Genomic DNA, 19,738 nt, shown 5'->3' with positions numbered 1-19,738 from the left:
ATCAGTTCAGAAAAAAACAGGAAAAGAGATAGGTGAGTATGCACAATTCAAAGAGCTAGGTAAAGCAAAAGGACAAAATGTTAACACTTAAATCTAGGTAAGGGGTTTACAAGCATTCATGATACTTTCCTTTTAACTTTCCTGTGGTTTAAACATTTTTCCAAAATGAAAGTTAAGAAAAAATAAACTACAACCCTCTGGAAGACAGGGACCAGCATACTCAACTATAAATGTGCCTAACACAATGCTTGGTATAAAAGCAGGTAACTCAGGCCACCTGGGTGGTTCAGTCAGTTAAGCATCCGACTTCGGCTCAGGTCATGATCTTGGGGTTTGTGAGTTCAAGCCCCATGACGGGCTCTGTGCTGACAGCTGGGAGCCCGGAGCCTGCTTCGGATTCTGTGTCTCCCTCTCTCCCTGTCTCTCCCCTGCTTGTGTTCTCTCTCTCACACAAATAAACATTTAAAAACAAATTTTAATAAACAAATAAAAGCAGATACTTATTTTAAAAATAATGTTTAAATTCCCATTTTTCTACCAAATGACTTATGGGTTAGTTACAGAAAATACCAAGTTATTGATTTAAATGTAGAATATAAAATATAAGAGGCTGAGTAAAATTAAAAATTCCTGTCTGTGTTTAAAAGCCCCAAAATTTGAGGGGCTCCTGTATGGTTCAGTCAGTTAAGCGTCCGACTTGTAATTCCCGCTCAGATCATGATCCCAGAGTTGTGGGATTGAGCCCTGCGTCAAGCTGAGTGTAGCACCTGCTTAAGATTCTCTCTCTCTCTCTCTCTCTCTCTCTCTGTCTCTGTCTCTCTCTCCCTCGCTCCCTCCCTCTGCCCCCCTTCCCCTGGGTGCTCTCTCTTGTGCGCGCGCCTGCACATGCACGCAAATTAAAAAAAAATTTTTTTTTGAGATTATAATCACTGCCAGTTTCTCCAAGGAGACTGGATGATTCCATTTACTTCCAAAGAACGTTCAGCTCCAGATGGGACCTTGCTGCCACTTCGTTCTTCAGTTTCACCTTAAAGAGAGTTGAGTACATCCTGAATCAATTCTTTCAGCCTGGTATTTTTCAGTATTGACAAACACGCAAGGGATTTACAGTAGTAGCGGTAGCCAGACATAACCCCTAGCCCCTATCCGTGAGTAGTGACTGTTTTAATAAAAGCCAGACATGGGGGCGCCTGGGTGGCTCAGTTGGTTAAGCGTCCAACTCTTGGTTTCGGCTCAGGTCACGATCTCACCATTCACAGGTTCCAGCCCTGAGTCGGACTCTGTGCTGTCAGAGTGGACCCTGCTTGGGATTCTCTCTCTTTCCCTCCCTCCGCACCTCTCCTGCTCACTCATTCTCTCAAAATAAGTAAATATTTCTTTAAAAAGTCATATGTATAAAATACATCTTTCTCAGGTGCATTCATATACAGGTTATTTTATTTTTTAACACCCTATAAACTAGGCTGCTTTTGCTGTTTTTCACTCATGACTAAAGCACTAGGTTTTAGTATTCTGTGACCTAAACTGGGTACACCGTTTGCCAATCTGGCCCAGAGATGGGAGAGATTTGCTTCAGAAAAGGAAAAAAAGCAGCGACTAACATTCATGTGATTACTAACAAAACTAAAAGAAAGCAGACAGAGGTCTCTTCACAATGATACGCACAAGGAAAAGTGAAGTTCAGTGTCATTTAAGCTAATCTGTACTTGAACCTTTTAAGAGATAAAACCATTTGAGCGGTAATTTATTACTAAATTAACTTGGGGTTTTTTTTCTTCCTATCTATGAAGTCTTCATTGTTTAAGGAAAGGTTTCTGTAAGAGGAATGAAGCCATGCTCCTTTGCTATTCAGAAGAGTGAATCAAGCTGGTGACTTCTAGGCTGGGTAGCTTGGCTTATCACAGGCATATTCAGCAAAGAGCCAAACACAGAGCACATTTGGACATACAACCTTTTCCCAACACTATCCGCAAACACTCCATAATAAACAAGTGTTTTCATATCACGGAATTATCATGGTATAGAACCTTCTACCAGCAAGCTCTGAACGCTGCAAAGGACACCAGACAAGGAAAAAAAATAAGGGAAAAACAGTGGCAGATAATATTACCAGATAAAGGCTTTGAAAAAAATCCTTAAGATAATGAGATTAGGGGCACCTGACTGGCTCATTCAGTTGAGCATGCGACTCTTGATTTCAGCTCAGGTCACGATCCCAGGGTTGGGGGATCGAGCCCCACATTAGGTTCCATGCTGAGAGTGGAGCCTGCCTGGGATTCTCTTTCTCTCTCCTTCTGCCCCCTCCCCGGTTTATGCATGCTCCCTCTGTCTCTCTCCCTCTCTCTCTCTCTCTAAAAAATAAGATATAATAGAAATGTTTTTAAATATAATATATAATGAGATGAGCAGTTAGACTGAAAAACAAAGGTTTCATTTTTTTTCTTAAGCGAGTGACAGCGTACAGGTCTATGTGATCAACTAAAATGCGACCATTCTGATGCTAGAGATGACACAGCTTAGATAGGCAGGACTGCCCCCAAAGTCAAAGCTATTAAAAAGGCCCGGGTTTTAGCACACTGTCCTTCTGGCTCCCCAGGTAGGTACTTCTTAGTAACCAGACATTGTGAACATGAGCACCAAACACTCTTCTAAGGTGGTATATCTCTTGGATCATCTTCAGAGGGGTACATTTCATTGATGCCAAGTGCACTGCTCCCTGGCACTCTGACCCTTCTGAAGTCTTCCCACTCCTAAAGACTGGACTTTTTGTCTGAAAGTCTTACTTTGCCAGCGTGTAATTTGTTAGGTCAATTACACCATTTTCGTGCTGTTAGTAAGTGCCCATATTCGAACGTGAATCACCAAACCGGCTCAATGCACCGTCAGCACACCGTTGTTTAAAATTGTCGCTCAGATAATGGCCACAATATCTGCACACTTCAGCTTACGGTAGAGAAACGTACTCACATATATACCTACAAAGCAGAAAAAGAAAGGACTGTGTCGGGGTACAGATAAGCACATGTTAGTTAAACCACAAGCTGCGAAGGGAAGACGTTTATAAGCAAGGGAGGCGAGGAGAATCAGCAGAGCCCATACCTGTAAACCAAAACAGTTGAGTGAAAAGCAGGTAAGAGCGCAGTTTCATGCAAAGACAACTAGCTGAAGGCTGGTAGCAAAACCACACTTTCTTCCTTGGTTCAACAGAGAAGCACCTGTCTTCCAGTCCCATCAGGAAAGGGCTAGAAAAGTAACAAGAAATGAGGGCAATTAGAGGAGGACTGAGAAAGCAGTTAAGGAAGGAACAAGAAAGAGAAAGACAGAACAAGGTGGATTGTGAATCCGACGTGAGAAGCAAGAATTTGAGATTAGGTTTTCTGGAAGGGCAGTGTCATGACCATGTCCAGAAAAGAATCACAACACGGGTAGGTGGACTGATGTCCTGACTGGCGGAGGCTGGAGTCAGGGGAATTGGCTGGGAAGCTTCTGCTAATAAAACATGGTTTAGAGAGGACGTGGAGGCTTCCGGAGAAAGAATGTCGTGGAGAAACAATCAGCCCCATTTTATTTCAGTCCAAGAGTGAAAACCAAGGAGGGGGGGAGAGAAAAAAAAAAAAGAAGACTCCACATTTCAGGGCCCTGGAGACCAGGACGGCTGTGGTGTCATTTGCAAAAATGGACACTTTGAGAAAAGTTGATACCTACGACAGGAAAGATGAAAGGTTCCGCTTCTGACATGGTAACTTCTACGTTCCTCCCAGCCAAGTGGCGAGCAGTACAATACAGACAATGGGAGAGATGGGGCGGGTGAACCCTTTTTAGGCAGATTCCTCCCTGCCCCCCTCCAGGGACCTCACAACTTAATTCCAATTTGACGCTGCGGTCCAGGACTGGATGGCTGGAGAGCGAGCGCCTACCTTACCAAGGAAGGCTGCCAAGGGCAAGATACTTATTCTAGGCATTTTTAAAAGCCCATGTCACTGGTATACCATCTTCAAACACCAAGTAGCATTTAAATATATATCACGGCGCTTTCATTTCAAGACTATTTAACATTTCTGAAATATCTAGATCAAAATGTTGGATCAAATGACTATATTCCAGCAAGATATCTACTAAGAGAACAAATTTTGCCCACCCACCCCACATCTCTCTTAAGATAATCACCCCATTCAAGACACCTGTCAGTCATAGCAGACTTTTCTTAGTGCTGCTTCCTCTCAACCTTGCCGCCAAGGTGCTCTTTTGAGTAATAATAAAGGCCACATGTCACTTTTGCCGGGCATGTATATAAATACCTCCAGCTCCCTTTCTTCTAACCCTAGTTCAAGGCCAACTGCACCAAAGCTTTTGAGAACCAGCACTGGAAGAGCTTCAAAGAGAAACTGCCCATTAACCACAACAGCAGCTGCTGGCTAGAGCCTGCAATTTAAATCTCTGAAAAAGAAACTGTGGCTTCTGAAATTTAAACAAGGAGGTGCCACTTGTAATTACAAACATTCCAGTGGGTCCCTTCCTTCATTGATGGTTTCCAAACAAAGGCTTTTTATTCAATTTTGGTGGCGCTCCCCAATCCGCGAATGTAGGCATTCCTTTGAGCTTTTCTTGTGCGGTGGCCAACTCAGAAGAGGGGCGCGGGAGGCGGGTTTCACCTGGCCAGGAATGCTCAGACCCTCAAAACCATTTCATGTGTAATTACTTGTTTGGCTGGAAACCAAAAAACCAAATGCTTCAGATTTATAGTCCACATTAAATACATTTGAGCAAGAACCTCTTAACACGCACACACGCCCTCACATTTCACGAACCTTGGAAAATGGAACCAACCTATTTTCCCCTAAACCAAAGAAGTTCATAAATTAACACTAAAGCGTTCCAACAGTTGTAGCTGAAATTACGAAATTCCTATTTTAAATCAACGGGGCAAATATTGAGAAGGACAAATAGTAACCTTTTCTCTCCTACCCCCATCCTGCAAAAACAAGGTACTTCAGCTTGCTGTCTGCGTTTCCCACACCAAAGAAGGCATTTTGTGATCACTTTGGTTACAGAACAGAGGCTGAAATTAGCATTTAGCCAGTTCAAGATGAGAAAAGACATTTTTTTCTTCTTTTAAGTCATATATTCACAAAATGCAAAGGCATTTCTACCACGGAGGCATTTAAAGATAAATACATGAATGAGGTATCTCACAGCCATCAAACTAAAATAGCCCTGCCTCCAGAAGTCCTCGGATGGAGAGTATTCATTATGAGAACAACTGGAAATGGCCAATCTCTCCATGGGTGCTTTCCATAGCCTGCCACAGTCAAGAGATTAGCTACAATTACGGCATATTTACACAACCGTATTTACACAACAATAAAACTCATCTTATCCGATCCAAACAAAACCTTGCTCAAAATAAACCAAACCAAAGGAAACCAAAGGTCTACTTGCAGACAGTAATCTGCGCTCTGGCTTCTCTTGTTTGTGCCTCAGCTTTTCCCACTAGTATAAGCCTTCCCTCTACCTTGGCAAAGCATGGGCAGGGCCAAAATTCTGTATACCAGTTGAGAAGCTGTACATTCATGAGACTGTTATGAGAGGTGGGGAAAAGGTGACTGTATCTTAGGATAATCCTTCTAAAGTAAATGATGGAAGAAATGATAGGATGTCCAAGATTTGTTTAAACGACTCTGGGGAGTGGAGGAAGAAGCGTACAGAGGACAGACTGACCACTGGTGGATAATTTACTGAACTGGGTGACTTCCACACGGGGTTAATTATGGCATTCTCTCTACTCTTGCATGTATTTGGAAATCTCCATAATAAAATGGAAAAATAAACAAAACATGAGCAACGTAAAAAAAAAAAAAAGTCATCTTGCAAACACAGTTTTTTTTGTTTTTTTTTGTTTTTTGCTTTGCTTCAAAAATAGTTGTCCTGGGGCGCCTGGGTGGCTCAGTTGGTTGAGCGTCCAACTTCAGCTCGGGTCATGATCTCACGGTTCGTGGGTTTGAGCCCTGTGTCGGGCTCTGTGCTGACAGCTCAGAGACTGGAGCCTGCTTCGGATTCTGCGTCTCCCTCTCTCTCTGCCCATCCCCCACTCACGCCCTGTCTCTCTCTGCCTCTCAAAAATAAAGAAAACTAACAAAAAAAATTTTTTTTAATTTAAAAAAAAATGTTAAAAAAAAGTCGTCCTCAGCTCTCTCTCTGCTTAAAAGAAAAGGGACAAATACCCGGTAAGAAAATCAAGCGGTGTTCTTGTTCTTGACTTAAGGATCCTTCCTTTTTTCCTTCGTTACATGGAACCAGTTCTACTGTTACTATTCATCCTTGAAAAGACAAATCAAGAGTTTAAAAATCAAAAGCTGCGGCTTCTGAAGCCCAGTTCTCACACATCTGACTTACTGCAGTGACACAAATCCAGGAGCTCTCCCCTATGAAGGTGCTTTGGACGACATTCATGTTGTAACTGCCAAATAAAGTCCACAGATTTCAGAATCATTTGTCAATACCAAAGACAACCTTACCAAGAACTGGTCCTTTTATCTCAGAGGTCACTCCTCTGATCCAGGGGTTTATTACCTAGAACAACAATTAATCTTGCTGTCTTCTCAATATAAACTAGCCTTAGCCAAGATACAGTTCTACCCATGATCCACATCCCTCACTGGGGTATCCCTGCTGGGAGGTGGAACAGAAGGTTTGCTGACTTGACACCAAGGGGCCTGCTCTCAGGGGGCCAGGCTGGGTAACTGACTTATCCTCAGTTTCATGGTCAGCAGGGTCCTTCTCTGTGGGCTTTGGCTGCCTCGCTGTAAAATTATGAGATTTCACCAGACGATTTTTAACATCCTTCCCTTTGCAAAAATTCCATGATTATAAGAATCTCTAGTTCCTGAACAGGTAATAAGAAAAAGCAGCTTTGGTGTTATGTTCCATTTTCTATTAAATACATGGCAAGGTGAACATGAATATTGTATCGGGTGAGTGTCTGTATACATGCATATATACGTACACATGCGTGTATAGATATACATATCTGTATGAGTGCGCATACACACTGACTGATACCATTAGGCGCTTATATGGGACTAATTGCTCCCAACTCAAAGCAGCAAATTTTCAATTCTGCAACAGATGTCGCTGTGTGATTTCTCCTTTCTGTGCTGGATTTTCAGTGAAAAATGCCCAGCGTAATGGTCAGTACTATTCTTCACAAGAAAGAGATACAGCATTTGAATACTTAGGATTTATTTCTTATAAATTTTCTTCACATGCTGGTAAATTTCCATTCCAATGATACCATAGATTAGTTTGGCCCAATTTAAGAGAGCTCCCCACACAAAAACAGGCCTTTTGTCAAACACACACACACACACACACACACACACGCATACATGCACACACACACACCCATTTTTAAAATGTACAAGCTAAGCGGCCAATTAGGTATTAAAATGTCACTTACAAAAACCCAGAGAATGAGACAGTTTATATTCACAGCAATATTATCCAGTTTTTAAAGCCTGAAAATCATTTAGCAATGCAGGCCAAGGAATTATAAAAATTCACGTAGGTACGAGGCGAAAATGTACCAGGTGCGGGCAAAAGCCACCAAAAACTCCAAGAGCACCATTAATGATATTGAAGACTGGGGATTTCCATGTTTACGGCATTTCTTTAAAAATAAATAGTCAAGACTAACATTAGAGTTTACAAGATACCTTACCGATCTGACATTCTCTCTCAAACCACTTCTTGACACATGTCAAAAAAAAAGTGACACCTCTTTCCCTTCAACCAGTAAGTCCTCCAATGACCAGGAGTCCTCCAATGACCAGGTAGCTAGCACAATCTTCTGTGGAAATTCAGAGCTGGGAAAAAGCATTTCAGAATCTCTCTTTTAGACCCGGGAACCTGTTACCTTCTGGGCTTTTAGAGGGAGTGGAGCAAGACGAGCAGTCAGAGAGTCCAGGCCCAACTCGGGAAGAATATGAAGTCAGGAAGTGAGGGAGGAAGCGAAAGTGTCCTGCTTGTAAGGCTTCTTCCCTGTCCCACTCCCCTTCACCAGGAGGGCCATTCGGGAAAACTGCATAAAGCATGTACAACATCCATATGAATAAAGCTCTTTGTTCCAGGGAACTGCCTGCTCTTTTATTCCCCCCTTTTTCCGTATTTGTTCATTTCAAAAGATTGCTCAATGGGCCTCTTGTTCCTCCAAAATGTCCCAGGCAAATAATGCAAGCTTGTCTCGTCACACAAGTCACTAAATGAAGCCTTGTGCGTCTCCAGTGACACACTGTAAATATAAAGTGGCATTAATGAGGGATATTTTATCAAAGCTATCACAGACAAGTGCAAGTCCCTCCTGTGGCTATTCAATTTGATGCAGGGAAAGGCAACAATAGCAGGGCGGCACTTCTGTAAAGTCCCCATCCCCGGTATACAAGCCCCAACAGGCCAGGACGAGCAAAACTCAGCCCCTGGGCTTCCGGCACCATCACAAACGTCCACCCATCAGCCATCCTCTCTAATGCTAAAAAAAGGTAAGAGGAGGGTAGTCAGCCACTGGTTCACTCGGGATGAGAAGCAGCAGCACGCATGCACCTAAAACGTAACAGGCGTGATTTACACTGAGGAGTGAGTTTCCACAACCCCACTTTAGCTGCATTTCATTAACATCCATTGACTCCAAACATCACAGGAGAGATGGGAGATCTTTTCCAGGGGATAGATGGATCCAGTTGCAGGGGAAGACAGAACCAGGATCTACTACTGCCCAATGGCCCCGGATAGCTCTCCCAGGGAGGATGTAAATGAAACACGCCTAATGAAGTTACAAGGCAACACCAACAGGTTTCTCTAACCTGACAGTGGTACCTGCAGGCCTCTGAGAAAGCTTAACCGGAGAGGACTAAGGAAGCAAAGTCCCCAGTGCCCACCTAAAGTCTACTCTGGATGCCCAGGACCTGGGGGCTGGGCCAAGGCCCCTTCCCAAACCCATTACCGAAAAAGGCGTAAGAGGAAAAGCAGATTGAAAGAAAGTCATCTCATCCCCTCACTACAAATCAAACCCAATTACTTTCTAATTTGAACACAATCTGATAACCAGCGTACAAACAGGGATGCACACAAGAGCAAGAAGCTGCTTCCATGGTAACTGGCAACAGAATTTTCTTGTAGCTTTGACATGCACGGTTGAGTTCCAGACCGCTCCTTTCTGAGTCTGCAGACATCCCTCGCTGGGAAGGCAACTTCTTACCGCGAGATAGTTACAAATATAGTACTGTCGCTACTACCCGGTACGGTCAATGAGCAGGCTGGGGACAGGAGGTATAATCTAATCCTACTCCGCTGCCGGGCGGCATTGCACGGCTCCCATTTTTAGTTAAATGGCAATATCCCCGACCAGCACTCCCCCCCCCTTTTTTTTTGCAGCCAATACAAGTCTATTGTTGCCTCTATTATGCGCCAGTTACCGAGCCTTTACTCACGCTCACGTTTAACTGACACTGGCGCTTTTTACAATGCAGCAGCACGAGGGATCTCTTTCAGGAACATTTTATTGAACCCATCCAGTCAGAGACATCGCCCGAAATGAAGTTGTAACCACACCGGCATAGGCTGAACCCAATTATCTCGTAACTCATAAATTAAGAATTCACAGAGGAAAAACACATAAACAACATCCGGAGACAAGCAGAGGCATGGAAGCAAAAATCCTCAGCTCTGGAACCGAGCAGCTGCCAGATTCCCACCCCTATACATCCCCGATAGGTTCCCCAAGCCCAGCGCCCTTGCGAGCCTGTTTCGGGGGAAAGCAACCAACCCGGCATCCCCCAAATGCAAAGCCAGCACCCCAGACATCCCCATTTCCTACAGCGTGTCTCCTGCGGTGTTTACGTAACTGTGTGTCCTCTAGCGTGTAAACAAAAGGCACAGCCCAAGCGGAGAGGCGCCCGGGAAAGGCACGGTGGCCCCAGCGCTGCGCCCGCCGCGGCCGGGGGCTCCGCAGGTGGGGGCTGAGCTCTCGGTGTCCTCCGCCACTTGTTGCTCGCGGGTCCTGCAGCTCCCAAGCTGCAAGGAGGGGCTTTGCAGGCGCGGAGCCCTGCTGCATCCCTTCCCGCACCCCAGCCCCCCGCCTCGGCCCCGTGCCTCTCGGTCCCGCTCCCAGCCCGGAGCCCGCAGCCCGCGACCGGGGGCGCGGGGACGCCGCGCGGTAGCCGAGCGCGGCGGTGGCGGGAAGGGGAGGCAGGGTGCAGCGCGGCCAGCCTTTCCGCTGGGGAAGAGCTCCGGCTCCCTTTTGTTAGCAAAAGCAAACACTGCCCTCTTCTTTCCCGACCGCGCCAACGCGCCCGGCACACGGGCAGTCACACATCGTGCTCCTGTCGAGTGCTCGGCGTCTTCGGGGAAGGCGCCGGGCGTGCAGAGCCGCCCCTGGGCAAATTCCCAAGACAGCTCCGCACGCAGGGGGCGCCCGGAGGCCCGCAGGGTGCCCGCCTGGCCGCAGAGGCCGCGAACCTCCCTCCACCACCCCAGGGCTGCCGAAAAGGACCGGCAGCATGGGAACCCGGCGTCCCCACTCGCGGCGGAGGACGCCGTGGCCCAGGCGGGCTGCGGGCTCCCGGCTCCTTCCCGCAGAGGCGGCGACAGCAACCTCCCCCCCACCCTCGCTCCGCGGGGCCGGGCCTGAGGAACTTTCCCTGCCTGGAGCTGGGCCCGGGAGCCCCGCAGCCGGGCGGCGGGAGCGGGGGGAGGGGGGGCGGAGGGCAGCGATCTGGCTGGAGGGAGACACGAGGGGCGCGCGGTTCGGAGGACGGTGGAGAAAGGCAGAGCGCGGGGACAGCAGGAGCGACCAGACAAGTCTGGGGATGTCCTGTAGATCGGTGAGAAATCACGCCGGAGGCGGCTGCTAGTCAGCCATGGGGAGGTCTAGGGGATAGAGAATTAGGGGGCCCGCTGGAAAGGTGGGGGCGAATGGGCAGCTCTGGGACGGGAGGACCTGCAAGTTACGGGGACAACAACGAGTTTGGGAGGGTCCGGAAGGTTGGGGGTACCTTCCATCCATCCCCTTCTCCCACATTCTCTAGCCCCCGGGCCCCCCATTCTCACTCCACTCCGCACCCCGCGCCAAGCCGGGGAGAAAAGGTGTGGGTGCAGCCATCCCTGAGGGCTCCAATTCCCACCCAGCTGGGCAAGGGAGAAGGGGATCACCGATCCCCTCTGCCCCTTCCATCTCAGCCCTGAGTTTCCTCTCCACACTCCCTCGGATTCGGATTTAGGAAGTGGGGGAAGGTTGTCATGGAAACGTTTCCCCCTTCCACGGCTATGGCTACTGGGGTGCCTTAGGAGATTTAGAGGGCCAACCGGCCGGTGCCCACACCTACCTGTGGGGATCAGTGCCGCGGCGGAGAGGAGCAACAGCAGAAGCCGGAGTCGGAGCCCGGGAGGCGCCGCCGCCGCCGCCACCGCCGCCACCGCCGCCGCACACTGGGATCCGCTCGGCAGCACAGCACTCGCCATGTCGGGCACCTGCCTCAGACTGGCGGCGGTGGCTTCCTCCGGAGCCCGAGCGGACAACTAATGAGATGCTAATGACATGCACCGGGGGCGGAGTCCGGACCGGCCAATCACAGCGCCGCTAGCCCAACCCGGCTCTCGGAGGACTCGCCCCCTCCCCCACCCCGCCCCCTGGCGCTGGGGTTCGGCGGCGCGCCCGCGCCACCTAGGGGCGGGGCCAAGGGGAGGGGCGTATGCAAATATGTTTATGTTAAAATTCGTTTTCGCTTCCCCGGGATGAAGGAAAAAGTGTTCTCCTGGGCGCCCCGCGTGTAGGGGCTCGGGCTCCAGGGGGCGGGTCTCGCTTCTCGTACACCTATATTAGGAACGTATACAGCAATGGCTGTAGCCGACCGACGACTGGAGAATCTCCCTAGGAGGCTCCCCTGCTCGGTACACCGAGTGCATCTGGCCTGGAAACCACACGTTGCAAATTTCCGTCACTCACCTTGCACCGAAGGAATAGATCTTTGGGAAACGGGGGCTGTTCGGGAGTGGAGAGTGAGAATGCAGGTCCCCGGATTGACAAAACAATCTGGGAGAAGTGCATGCGTGCTTTGCACGTCCGGCGGAGCGGGAGAGCCCGCTCAACAACCTAGCGGTAGACTAGGGCATAGTTGGGAGAAAGGAGCCCTAGTTGGGCTCTGGGATTTTCGACTCGGTATCTTTGCGGTAGATTTTCAGGAAAGGTGGGTCGAGGAGGGCCGACTCAGGCTCCCCAGCGTGCTGAAGGTCTCCTTCCTGGCTTTTATACTTAGCGTATTTAATACATTTGACACATATGCAGTAATATATATTTACGACTGTACACATTCAACAAAAAATCTTTTCTGTCAAGGCTTCGGGGTGGAGGGCGGAGGCGGGGGGTGTGAGGATAGGGTCTGCCATCTTCCTCCTTCGAGGCTCAAACCCACTCCCTCCTCTATGCCCCCAGTCCCTGCTAAGGCGGCTGGGGACCAACAGGTGCTCCGAGCTTCCCGTGTCTCTGGGAGAGGCTCTCCCGGCTGAAAGGATTTGCTTCTCCGGACTCGCTCTCTCTCCCCGAAATTGCCTCTGCTTTCTTTTCAACCAGGCAGCCGGCTCTCTTGTTTGTCTGCTTTTTAATTACTTATTTTCTTCCCCTCTAGAAGATCGTATGCGCTCTGACCCTCTGTTGCTCAAGCATCAAATTGAAGGACGAGCCATATTAAGTGTAAAGGTTTATAATAATTTAAGTATTCATAGAATGCAGAACAATAAGATGTAGGAAATACAATTTGCATAATAAATATCAATATCACAACAGCTAAAACAAACCATGACAAATTATCTGTGGCTAAATGACCAAGAGATTACTGAATGTAAATTGCTAAGTCTGAGCTGTAGTCCAGAGGAGCTGCGCGAAATGACTTGCCTGGCCCTCTGTCCTCATCTTGCTAAAAAATAATAAATAAATAAATAAATAAATAAATAAATAAATAAATAAATATTACATATCAAAAAGGAAGTCAAGATCTGCCAACCCACCAAATAAGTTACACTTAAAAACAGCCTCCCATTATCCATTATGCATAAAATTTCAAGACTACCCTGTCTTCACAGTCCTGGATATTCTGCTCAGTAATTACAGGCTCCGATGCATGAACTACAGGCAGTTCTCAGGAAGTCAGCAAAGCTCCAGCAGACAAATAGTGCTACCTGAGGCAGGAAACCATCACCACATGGTCACCAGGATAATGCCCAGTCTGCAAAGTCCTACCTATTCTTATCCCTTCCAGAAGTACAGCTACCTGAACAGACCAAAGGCAGAGTCCCACCAAAATCAGGATAAAAAATTTGAGGCTATGTGTATGTTGAAAGTGATGTGTAAATTATAAAGTAAGATCCTTTATGCCAGGAACTCTAGCCCCCAGCTCAGAGTAATATTTATATTTGCCACTATTATTATTATTATTATTATTATTATTATTACTACTACAACTACTCTTGAAATTAGTGAGTTTTTATTAAGTAGTTTGCATACATAATCTCATTTAATACTTAGAATGATCCCCATGGCACATAGTATTATCTCCCATTTTATATTTTTTAAAACATAGTGAGAAAGATGGAGCAATTGCCCCAAGGTCAAAATCTCTAAGGTGCAGACAGAGCTTATGCAATTAACCACTATGCTATACTGTGCTCAATAAATATTTGTTAAGTGAATGAATAAACATCACATCACAATGCATGAATAATAAGCATAGGATAGCTACATTTTTAACATAAGGCAAAAACATGCCAGCAACTGAGAAGCATTTTTTTTAAATAACAAGATTGCATTACACTCCTAAGGAAAAGCATTCCTTATGAGGCTGAATCTCCAAGAGAATCTAGTTAGGCCCCAAGCCTCCCACACTAGGAACACAGTATGGGGACATTGGAAGATGTGCAGTGTTTTCATCTCCCTTCATTCTCTTGGCACATCAAATGAACACCTACTCAAATTTCCAATTGGCAAAGAACAATATGGGACATTTCTGTAGGAAATGCTAATGCTGTGTGACTTACCTCACCAGAGAAATGCAAATAGCTTTAGAAATTCCACCCAAAAAACGCCACCTGTGTCACAAGTTTAAGGAACTTGTACGTCCAACTTCCCAGGTCATCGGACGTCTTTAAGCACTGGTCTGCCTGGAAAGAACCAGAGCTGAAAATTTGGGATGAGGCTGTTGCTACCCTAAACACTAGCCACACTCCTCTCCCCCCCTCAGCTCTTTCACACTGAAGATCTCGCCAAGCGATTTAACATATGGAACATGTGAAGAACGTATCAAATTCCCGCAGCCGCTAAGTAGAAGTTATGACTACTCTGGCTTTCTCATAGTAAAACTCGTCATTTTCTGCTTCGTGGACCAGAACTCCTCGCCAACTACAAGTTCCAACGTTTTTTCCCCTTGCTACATGGATTTAACCAATTTTGAAAGCCAGATGGTGTTTTTGCCATTTATAACTGATAATCAATTGTTTTGTGAATTTAATTTTTCAAGAAAGAACTGAAATACTTATCAGAATTACAGTCTGGGGACTTCTTGTGTTAGAATAAAATTGCCAGAAGCACCGAGAGCCTAGTCCTTTTTTTTTTCTGAAAAAACTTGAAAGAGCGAGAGGGAAAGAGACCCGATATCATTTGCCTTCACTAAAACAGTTGAGAAATATGGAAAAGCATATATGAAAAATAAACATTAGTGGGAGATTCATGTGCTGTGGAATAATCAATAAGGACTAGTGACGTTTTGCTTTTTAAAATGCTAATTGTTTGAGGGGCGCCTGGGTGGCGCAGTCGGTTAAGCGTCCGACTTCAGCTAGGTCACGATCTCGCGGTCCGTGAGTTCGAGCCCCGCGTCAGGCTCTGGGCTGATGGCTCGGAGCCTGGAGCCTGTTTCCGATTCTGTGTCTCCCTCTCTCTCTGCCCCTCCCCCGTTCATGCTCTGTCTCTCTCTGTCCCAAAAATAAATAAACGTTGAAAAAAAATTTTTTAAATGCTAATTGTTTGAGTATCCACGTAGAAAAAGCAATAAAGGCAAATTATTAGGAAAAATAAAACAATGTTTAGAGTCAGCATTTGCCCTGCGACTGGATTATTTGAGTATCCACAGGAAAGTCGCTTAATCAGTTTATGGAATGAATGTTTTTGTGTCTGTTTCCTCATTCCCTCCACACCAGGTCAAATTCATATGTTGAAACCCTAACCCTTACTATGATAATATTTGTAGGCAGAGTCTTTGGGAGGTAATTAGGTCTAGATGAGGTTTGGGTTAGATGGATCCCATCCTCATGTTTTAGGAGTCGATACCAGAGCTCTCTCTCCACATACAGGCACGAAGGAAAGACCATGTGAGCACACATCAAGAAGGCAACTAGCTACCTGCAAACCAGGAAGAGGGCTCTCACTGGAACCTAACAATACTGGCACTGATCTTGAACTTCCAGCCTCCAGAACTGTGAGAAAATAAATGTCTGTTATTTAAGCCAGCCGGTCTCTGGTATTTTGTTATAGCAGCCAGAGCAGACTAAAATAATCCCTAAGCCTCAGCTTCCATTGTCAAAAGGTATATTAAAATTACAATAAATGTCAGCTTTTAATAGAAAGTCTTCCATAAATTAATGTTAGAATATTGGACTGGATAGAGTCTTGGTCTATCTAGTAAGCAGCTCATCTGTACTTAGATTAAGACTAAGCAGCTCATCTTTGGGGGCATCAGTCTATGAATCTTTATGAAATATAAAGCCCCCTAAATCCATACTCCTAAATGAGTAATTAACCACTTTACCCACAGGTTTATTCTTCTAGAATCATAGAGTTGACAGTAAACTTGCATATCGAGAGTAGAGTATCAGTTTGAAGGAAAGATATGTGGACTTATAAACTCCACATAAACTGGGTCAAGGAGCAGCCCCAATGCAAGAAGAAGGGAAATTTGCCTTGGAGACCCAAGTCACAGCTGCAATCAGATATCTAAGAATATATCTGGGTATTTGTGGTGGATCCAAATATATATTCAATAAAAGAAAAAATGTATAGAGCACCCCGATGGAACAGTCATATTTTTTTTTATTTTTTAATGTTTATTTATTTTTGAGACAGAACACACAGGCTGAGGCTGAGGAAGGGAAGAGAGATGGAGACAGAGGGTCCAAAGCAGGCCCTGCACTGTCAGCGCAGAGCTGGTTGCAGGGCTGGAACTCACAAACTATGAGATCTTGATCAGAGCCGAAGTTGGATACCTAACTAAGTGAGCCACTCAGGTGCCCTGGGACAGTCATTGCCAAGTTCTGGGAATATAAAGGTTAATGACAAACTACCTACTGGCAAGGAACTCAGAGTATATTAGGGAAGACGGAAGACGGATTTGTCATATATGTTATACGTGATAAGTGTTTTTATAATTAGGCACACGCGGTCCTGTGTGAACAGATAAGGGACGCACCTAACTATCCCCAAGGGGCAGTTGTGAATATCTATAGAGCAGGGGAAAATTCATGCAGAGGAATGCTCCGGAACTGAGTCTTGGAAGTTGAACGAGACTGTACAGGATGGACAGGGAAACTATTGAGGGCCAGGGAAGGTATGAGTAGGGGAAAGGTCATTTGCAAGGCCCAGAAGCTTAGGAGAGCATGGCGTATATTTGGGAAATGACAAACAGAATGGCTGGTTCCCAGGCTACTGACCAATAAGTGCCAAGAGAAAAAGCTGGAAACAATGTACAACCAGGGAATGCCTTGACTGACATGCTAAAAAAGAATCAGTTGCTGATTCTAGGTAACGGGAACCAATTCAACTAGTAAGAATTCATGGTCAGGATACATACTAGAAAGATTATTCTAGTGGTATCATGGTAGAGAAATCTTAAAATGACTCCTAGTTTCGTACTTTCAGCATGTGAGAAGATGTTGGTACCGTTCCTGCAAGACAGATATCGGGGAATGGAATGGGCCTATCTGAGTGTTTACTGTTATTTCTGGGATGGGCAATGGGAAGAAGATGATGATCTCACTTCGGAGGTGTCTATGAAATATTCAGCCAGGCAATAAAAAACCATCAAAAACGCTGATCAGAGCTGGGAGTTATGAGAGCACATAGGTGGAAGTTGAAGTCATGGACTTGGTAGCAGAGGGAGGGGAGGTGGGCACCTAGAGAGAATATATTGAAGGACATTTTAAAAATAAGCCAGGAAAAATACCACACATGTACCCTAACCCCTAACCCTAAGCGTAACCAAACCTCAGCCCTAGATGTGAGAAAGTAGCTCCCTGAACACACAATACGAAAAACTGGGAAGCAACCTCGTTGTTTTGGAGAGACCCCAAACATTTAAGAATTAATAGAATTTCTGAAAATGGTGTGAAGGTAGAGATAAAAAAATAAAATGAAATGAAAATAAGCCAGGAGTACAACTATGATGAACACAAATTATTTAAGAAGTTGGTAGAGCTTGAAAAGGAGGGACATGGGGATAGGGACAGAAGAAAAAGAGAGCTCAACAGGGAAGAGACAGCGATTCACCATGTCAATTGCTACAAAGAGGTCAAATAAATACATTTCATAAAAACTACGAAGGGGCGCCTGGGTGGTTCAGTTGGTTAAGCATCCGATTCCAGCTCAGGTCACGATTTCGCAGTCCATGAGATCGAGCCCCATGTTGGTTGGGTTCTGTGCTGACAGCTCAAAGCCTGGAACCTGCTTTGGATTCTGTCTCCTTCTCTCTCTGCCCCTCTCCTGCTCTCTCTCTCTCTCTCTCACTCTTTCTCAAAAATAAACAAACATTAAAAAATTTTTAAAAATGAAAATAAATAAAAACTATGACGACTTGCCATTCGAGATAAAATGCTGAGGACCAGAATGTGCCTGGCCTCTAACTGAGTATAAATGGTCTGATTCAAGTTTGACAAAACAAGGAAAAAGACATGTGCTAATTTTGCTTATCTTGCCAGTAGGGCAGAAAGATGTGATTTGCTAGTGATTTTCTAATATGGAAGAAACAGCTTTAGAGTTTTTCCATTTGACATTCAATTTCATTGACACTGACAGACAGCCTTAGGTTGGATAGAGGGATTGTTGCGACAGAGGCAACTCAACTAATTATCACATATAGACCTTAGTTTTTATTTTTGAACTAAAATATGATTGGTCATGAAGCTGTAAAAGTTTTTCCCACACTTTAAAAGTCATATTTTCCTGATATGATATCGTAATTGTCAGATCTAGCTTTGTGATAATTCCATAGCCGTACAGCACAACTTCCCAGGCAGCAGGATTTGAGCAAGATCCATTAAAAAACAGATATTGATATCTATAGATTTTCATAAGGCTGCAAATATAAAAGAGCCATATTATGAATATGAGATTGTATCACTTGCATTGCTAAAAGATGACAATGGTAATATAACTTTTTGTAATATGGGTTGTAAACAGGACAAGTCCTGAATAGAAATTGTCTTGAAAATCCATCTTGCAGTCCCAAACAGGTGTAAATTTGGGGAGGATGGTCCCAAAAGCCCATCCTCAGGGTCTTATGAGGGCCCTGACTGAGTGTTCATGTTTGTCCTTTGGGTTTCAAACGATACTCCAATTCCTCACCCATGTTTTGAATTGGATATTCTACATTTGTTTTCTTCTCTTTTTGGGAAAAGAGGGAAACTTAGAAGTTAGAGGGCTAGCTAAAGATCTAGTTAGCCAACAGGCCCACGTTTATTCATTCTTCAAACTCTCAACTTAAGTCAACCCATTGTGTGACTGATAGCAAACACCAAACCCTAAATTTCCAAAGAAACACATGTAGTTTAGCAATGTACCTCACATTAAAGTCAACGCCTGCCTAAATCCCATTTAGCTCTTTGAAAATGCAGGGGTTTGTCAAAGGGTTCCAGAAGAGGAATATTTATTCTACTCTTTTGCAGATTTATATGGGTTTATTTATTTTTCTTTTTTAAAAGTTGTTTCAGCTCTCCAAGAATACCCTTCTGTCAGCTAGCAGGAACCCCACGTGGGGCTTTGAATATCTTCTTTTACCTGTCCCTAGACTGTGAAGAACTCAAGTTCAGTTTGTTTAAAGACCGTGTTTTGAAGAAAAGCGAGGCTTAATTTCAGTCTTTCATGTTCGTTGACAGCATTGTCACTCGCTAAGCTATTTCTCTAAGACTTTCGTTACAGTACTAATATCTCTCTATATATTTTATTTATGTGGCTTGGTCTGTGATGAATAACACATTTATGCAAAAATCTCAATATATCCACAAGATGCCAATACACAGAGCGGCAAACTCTTCCTGCGCTGCAGTTAATAAAATGCAGTAAATAGCATATAGTTTCAGAGGCAATTAGTACAGTTCATGACTTCAATTACAAAAAAAAAAAAAAAGCCCTTATGATTTCTAATAATTGTTATTTATCTTTCATCTAAAGTGTTCCTCTTGTCGGTGTCAGCTTTGGCCCAGAAATAGCATTGCCGGTGGGGAAAGCATACAGCCACAGCTCGCCCGATAGGATGAGGAGGAGAAACAGAAGATCAGGACCCTTGAGCCTACTACTTCTCTTGAAGAGCTACTCCATGGGACTATGAGTTGATCTTGTTCTGCTGTGCTATCCATTCACGCCCTCCCACCGAAGTCAATTACCCGGCTTCTCAGTTCATAGAGCCAACCTGAGGAGAACATTTTCCTGGCTAAC

At 45.1% G+C, this 19,738-nt stretch overlaps 1 protein-coding gene across 12 annotated transcripts in view; it reads right to left on the bottom strand.

Annotated features, from left to right (window-relative positions):
* CADM1 (cell adhesion molecule 1) overlaps positions 1-19,738 on the bottom strand; it is a 424,919-nt gene that overhangs the window by 316,717 nt on the left and 88,464 nt on the right. For 6 of the 12 annotated variants that reach the window (XM_027036565.2, XM_027036568.2, XM_027036570.2 and 3 more), the window contains exon 1: positions 11,376-11,546. The exons of the other annotated variants lie outside the window; for them this stretch is intronic. In XM_027036565.2, coding sequence (XP_026892366.2) covers positions 11,376-11,511 — 136 coding nt within the window. In that variant the 5' untranslated portion in view covers positions 11,512-11,546. Of the gene's footprint in view, positions 1-11,375; positions 11,547-19,738 lie in introns of those variants that run through there. 12 annotated transcript variants of the gene reach the window in all.

This window comes from Acinonyx jubatus, chromosome D1 (genome assembly GCF_027475565.1).
Source record: "Acinonyx jubatus isolate Ajub_Pintada_27869175 chromosome D1, VMU_Ajub_asm_v1.0, whole genome shotgun sequence".
Classification (NCBI taxonomy): domain Eukaryota; kingdom Metazoa; phylum Chordata; class Mammalia; order Carnivora; family Felidae; genus Acinonyx; species Acinonyx jubatus.
The sequence above is the reverse complement of the archived record's forward strand: the minus strand, read 5'-3'. Positions and strand labels throughout refer to the sequence as shown.